The sequence below is a fragment of the Fomitopsis serialis genome (assembly GCF_022376445.1).
Source record: "Fomitopsis serialis strain Sig1Antser10 chromosome Unknown B0H18scaffold_176, whole genome shotgun sequence".
NCBI lineage: Eukaryota > Fungi > Basidiomycota > Agaricomycetes > Polyporales > Fomitopsidaceae > Fomitopsis > Fomitopsis serialis.
The window spans coordinates 1-6233 of NW_025955136.1; the positions used below are offsets into that span (position 1 = coordinate 1).

The following is a 6233-nucleotide window of genomic DNA, read 5'->3' on the forward strand; positions in this document are numbered from 1 at the left end:
CAGAAGATCTTCAAGATCGTGCTCGCCAAGGCGTTCGACCTCAAGTGCGTCATCCCCGAGATCGACGGCGTCGGCGAGCCCGTACTCATGTACGTCGACGTATGACGGACGGGCGGGTGGAGGTGGGCAGCGTGGCGGGCATGCGGTCGGGGTCCGGGTGGGCGGCGGGGTGGATTCTGGAAATGGAACTGGATTTGGAAGGAGGGCGCGGGTGGACAAGAGGGAGGGGTGGTGGGCCGTGGCGAAAAGGTGTGATTGTCGCTCTCCCCACCGATGTAACATTATTGAAATCCATTGCGCCTTCCGTTGTGACCGACCGCCGTTGATGCAGGCGCGCAAAGACGTTCCACCAAGGAGGAGGATCACCCAGGTCCTCGCTTCCACCGCCCACGATCCGCCACACCGCGCCATAGAGAAGCTGCGTCGTAAGCGCCCACTCGCCATCAGCCACCCACCTCACCTCGATGCCGTCCACCAAAATCGTCGGCTCTCCCGCTCTCCCGTTCCTCTGTACATTCCTCGCATTAACGCGTTATCTTATCCACTACATAACCACCAACACATACACATCTACACCATTCTGAGCTGACCGCAATACCCACCACTTTGCATGCCCGCCCTCCTCCCCTGCTCCTCTACCCTTCCCACCTGTTACTACGGACCCTCTACCACCGCCACCGCCCTTGCTTCCCCTACCATTTCCGCCCCTCCCCCTTAGTCCTACGTTTCCACATCCCCGCCCTCCTGGTCGGGTGGAGAGCCCCACCCCACACCCCGTGTCCGTGTCCGTATCCTTGCTGTTGTCGATTTGCTGCACGTTGATCCCCGCGTACTCTAAGTATATGTCCCTGTCGGTCTCCTCCTCTCTCACGGTCCCCTCGCTCGTCTCGTCGTCTCCGCATACCTATATAATGCAATTCCTGTCGTTGCCTATGCTTTCAAATCTCTCGCCATGTGTCTCCCCGCGGGTTCTGTGTGCGACGCGGCTGGCGGGCGGCGCAGCTGTACGGCCTGCGAGAATGTGCGTACGTTCCGTGAGGGCTGTGGGTGGTGCACGCTGACGGACGAAACGGAGGGAGATAGTCGTTCGTCTAGCACACTAGGTGGATCTATAGTACACGAACGGTGTGGACAGCACATTGAGATCGTCAACAGTCACAGACGGAAAGCAGGGGATCACGACGAGTAAGGGAAATCAAATTACTGTGAATACAAGCACCAAGAGACGAAGGAGGCAGGAGTGTGTGGTGTGGAAATATCCGTGAACGTCCGTCCGGCTCTGACGCCCAAGGTCACAGATGGAGCAGCACGACGAACGTCCTGGTGATGGGGCTGTGTGTTGAACGTGGAAGGTATCGATGCTATCTACACGCAGATTGAGCACACCTTCAGACCCAAAAGACAATAAATTACACCAGACACGCACCAGAATCCGTAATCATAACCATTAAAGTATACACATCCATCCTGCGCGCGCATCACCGCTTGCGCTTATGCCCCTCCCCCAGCGTCCCACCGACCATGACTTCGCTCGACCCTTCTCCGCTGCCCGAAGCCTCGTCACCGTACTCCTCGCCCTCGGACACCTCCATTGCCGAGCTGAGTGGTCCTGGCACGAGCACGGGCGACACGCTACCGTCTCTACCTCCGTTGACCGCCGTCCACGCCCGCGCGACCATGAGTGGCGAGGCCTCCGGGAGCGGCGGCAGCGCGATCCCGTCGGCATCTGCCATCTCGACGTCCGTATCCGCAAGCGGGTGGTGCATGAGCCGTCCACGGATCGGGCGGGGCTCAGCCTCCACCTCCGTCTCCGCTCCAGGATCCCTGTCGCGCTCGCGCTCCCTCGAGCGAGAGTGGGACTGATGGCTGTCGCCCGTCGCGGGCCTGTCCACGGCCGCAGCGGCGACTGCAGCGACGACGACCGAAACGTCCGCATCGATATCATCGTCCCCGCCAAACACGCTCCCCTCGATCTCAACCTCGACGTCCTCTTCCAGATTTGCGAACGTGCGGCAGAGCGGGCACGAGAACGCGGGGTGGTGCGTCTCGAGCAGCGGCCGGATGCACTTGAAGTGGAACGCGTGCGAGCATGGCGCGATGAACAGCGCCTGGTGGATCGTCACCGCGAACAGGCAGATGCAGCAGTCCGGGAGCGACGACCTCGGCAGCGTCTTCTTCGAGGTTGCGTTGTTCGGGAGCGAGATCGCCTTCAGCTGCTTCAGGGCGTTCGCGCTGCGGGAGACCGGTCAGCGCTGTTCGTTTTCCGCGATGACCTGCCAGTGTATCTCAAAACACCGAGCGGTGGGCTGAGAACGTGTCTAAAACCCTGCGACCATGCGCGGAAATGAACAGAAGGCACCGAGCCTTCTCCGATATGCACTGAGGCTGACAAAGTCGCCCGCATCCACAGGCAGTAGAAACACTCACTTGAACGGGTTGGCGTGCGCCTGCCATTCGCGGCCCATCTCAATCTTGATCTTCACGCACTTGTAGATGTCCTCGTTCCCGCCCTGGTAGTCCACGCCGAGCTGCAGAATGTCCCCATCGCGCAGCTCCGAGGGGCGGCTCTCCGTGTTCGCGGGCGAGAGCCGGACGTGGTTGAGGAACGTGCCCGAGCTGCTCTTCGTGTCCTTGATGAAGAACCGCCCGCCCGCCTCCGCCCAGATCTCCGCGTGCGCGCGCGACACCACCTTCGACTTGAACGCGAGCTTGTTCGACCCGAGTGCGTTCGCCGCCGCCAGTCCCAGTCCTGACCGGTCGGTGAACCGTCCGATCCGCAGCGCCGGGTCGCCCTCGCGCACGTCTCTGCAGATGGGCTCGAATCGCAGTGAGGATCTTGAGGCCAAGTGCGGGACGAGGCGGATCCGGTGCGTTGCGGCGTTGTTCGATGTGGCCGGGCGAGGGGCCACGGCTGCTCCTTGGGGCGTGGCCACGGCCCCTGCGGATCGTCGGCGGCGCAGCATCTGCGACAGACCGGCCTGAGATGAAGATGGCTGGAGGGCGGGGGCGTTTCGACGGCGTGCGCCGTCGGCGGGTGGGACGACTGGGGGCGGTGAGTCCCTGCTGGCGTCGCCTGGCGGTGAGGGGTGCGACTGCGACGTGCCGCGGGGTCGTGGGCGAAGAAAAGAGCCAAGAATCGACTGACGGGCGGCGGGTGACTCGCCACCGAGTGAGAGGGGGTCCATGTGGGGAGGGCGTGTTCGTCGTCGTCGACGAGGAGGTCAAGCTGCGAGGCGCCCGTTAGCCACTTGTGGCGTGTCTGTATTTGTCCTGCTGGAGTCGGCTGGAGCGCAGTTTCGCGCGTTTCGCAAAATTGGACTGCAAAGTAGAGCTCAGCGCGGTAAGGCAGAGGGCAGAGGGAGAGAGAAGAAGAGCAAAGGAAAGCCGCCGACGCTGCCTTCAGACGCAGTGCTTCAGCCTGGCTGGCTATCGTCCAAATCGGGCATGTGCTGTTGTCGCCCGCCAGGCACACGGCCTCGACCGCGCCGGCGGCAAGCGAGAACGGCCGCGCCGCGTGTGGCGTCGAGGAGGAGGAGGAGGAGGGTATTCCATTTAGTCACGACATCTAGACGCCTCGGCGTTTTCGATGTGTGACAGCGCTCACTAGGTACATGACTACCTCCAAACCCAACATACCCCTACTACCTAATCCTAAACTACCTAATCCGACTCCCACTATCGCATAATTACAATACTGTCCACCAGTTCAAACAAAAACACCCCGGCGTCGTGCGTTAAGCACAGCAGGATACATGGCTAAAACCTGGGAGGAAAAAATGAAAAAACCTCCAGGTGTCAGCGGTGGTTCTCCACCATACTGACATAACTCACCATGGTCCAGGTGGAACCACGTGGCAGCGCTACTGCCGTCCGCCATCATGCGGAAGGTCCAGGGGCTTCCAGGGGCATAGTAGGAGCCGGACGCGAGCAATCCGGGTATAGGCGCGTAGTGTCCTCGGTCGACGTTGCCGCCGACTTTGGAACACGGGCGTTGAGCAGGCGGCGGCGGTGATATAGTCGCACGCGGGGACCACAGTGGCCCGCTCACAATATCGCATAAGACTGGTACTGTTCCATTGTTGTGACCACCAGTAGGGGGACGGCGTCACAGCATCCAAAGACATCCGAGATGAATTGCGCGACAATGTGTTGTGTGCATTCATCCGCAATTACCGCCATAAGGAACCGATTTGGGGATGACATGGAGATCGCACGACCATGGGCCGTGAGCGCATTGTGCACTCGGCGCATGAAGTGCGCTCGCAGGGACCGAAGGATATCTGCTTGGCAGCACATTAAAACATGCGCCTCGTCCTCCACCATGTTCCGCCCTTGGCAGAAGCGACAAATTCGCCACTCCCGCGGGATCGGTGGGGACCGCCGGCGCAGTCCCTCAATTGCGAAAGGGTGATCGGAAGCAAGCAGGCGGCAGATCGCTTGTCGAAGCGCTCGGGAGTCCAACGAAAGGTACTTGCGTCGGGCAATGATACCGAGGTTGTGACTGCGGGCACTAAGCAGACGTAGACGTTCTGAGCCACGCACTTCGTTCCTCAGGTAGGAGCGTAGCGACTGCAAGACTTGTTGCGCACATTTCTTCACGGTGTCCGGTGTCAGGGCGTCTGCGATGGGGAACTTGACTGGAACTGGTAACTGTTGCAGGGCGTACTGGAGGTCACCAATCCAGGCCATATAGGCATAAGTTTGTATAAGATCCTTGTAGTGAGCACGGAGTGATCATACATAAACTCCAGTACTTACCTGCAGCTGTTTTCATACATGGGCTGCCACTCGCTCATGTAAAAGCGAGGCGCCGTCATGTATGAACGAGGCGCCGTCGGTCGTTACCTGATATGGCAGCTACCCCGGCCCCTTCGTCCCCGGCGGGGCGGTACCACTGGCGCGCGATGCGAGGCTACCCCATATGGATGCACATCGGGGTCAGCGCATCTGAGATCAGGTACGATCTCGAATCCCCTGCGCCGCCGCCCTGCCCACTGTGTGGCGTCGATTTCGGCCAATCCCGGAAGCCCGCAACGAGCCGAGCGAGCGGCGAGCGGTTTTGCCCGCTGTTTGCGACCTCCACCATCCTGCGTCGGCGGTCACTGACGCCGTTAGAGCATAGCGCATATGAACGGCCAACGGGTCAGCAAAGATCGGGCTTCGAAGTGAGTGCAAACGCACACGAGCAATGGAGCTGACTGTGGCCACAGGACGCGGCGATGCGCAGCACGACACGCGCGTTGACCGCGAGTACGCAGGGCTAATGCCTCGCGTGCAAACGCAGCCGACGGGCGGACCACGGGTACGGGCGCGAGCGCGAGCAGGCGGGCGGGCAGGCGGATACGCGCGCGCGCTGCGGGCAGTCTGACGGACAGGTAAGCGGATGGGTGAGCACCCGGATAGGTAGGAGAGTAGGCAGACGGGCAGGCGACAGCACATGCCCACCGCAAGTGCGCTGGGCAAATGCCCAGCACACAGATGCAGCCGACAAATGCAGGCGCAGGCGCGCGAGCAGATGAAGAGCAGGGGGCCGGACGGATGAGTGGGCAGGTGGACGAGCGGTGGGTGGACGGGCGGGCGGGCGGGCGATGGATGACTCGGAGAGGGCGGGCGGGCGACTCGGAGAGGGCGGGCGGGCGACTCGGAGAGGGCGGGCGGGCGAGTGGACGAGCGGCAGGTGGACAAGTGGCGGGTGGACAAGCGGCGGGTGGACAGGCGGCGGGTGGATGAGCTGTGGGTGAACGGGCGGCGGGTGGACGAGCGGGTGAGCAGACGGATGCATTGACAAGCAGACGAGCGGTTGGGTAGACGGACGAGCAGGTGAGCGGGAAACTGGGAGGGCGAACGGGCGAGAGGACAAGCGGGTGAGAGGGCGAGGGCGAGAGGGCAGGCGAGCATAGGGCGCGGACCAGCACCGCACGCACGGCGACCGCGAGCGTGCAGGGCGAATGCCTAGCACGCAAGCACGGTCACCGAATGCAAGGTGGGCGCATGAGCGAGAAGTGGGTGACCGCGAGTCGCGACGGCGGGCAGGGCCGGGGCGCACGCAGCACATAGTAGAATAAATCCATCTGTTTGCTTTGTTTAATTGAAAGACGTCGTGTTTGTGTGCAATGTCGAAAGTTCAATGAACTGTATGGCAGAATATAACCTACGTATACAATGATTGTGTTATCATCGAGTCCAGTATGTATGTATTGCGCTGCAACACCCATTACGACTCGAGACTCGGC

General features: G+C 61.4%; 1 protein-coding gene across 1 annotated transcript; it reads right to left on the reverse strand.

Annotated features, from left to right (window-relative positions):
- Positions 1-1478: 1478 nt before the first annotated feature.
- B0H18DRAFT_1125972 (uncharacterized protein) lies at positions 1479-4689 on the reverse strand (the record flags this gene model as incomplete). Its single annotated transcript, XM_048035090.1, has 5 exons — positions 1479-2232; positions 2428-3092; positions 3146-3318; positions 3832-3975; positions 4590-4689. The coding sequence occupies 5 exons, from the start codon at positions 4687-4689 to the stop codon at positions 1479-1481; spliced, it is 1836 nt and encodes a 611-aa protein (XP_047886209.1).
- Positions 4690-6233: the final 1544 nt, after the last annotated feature.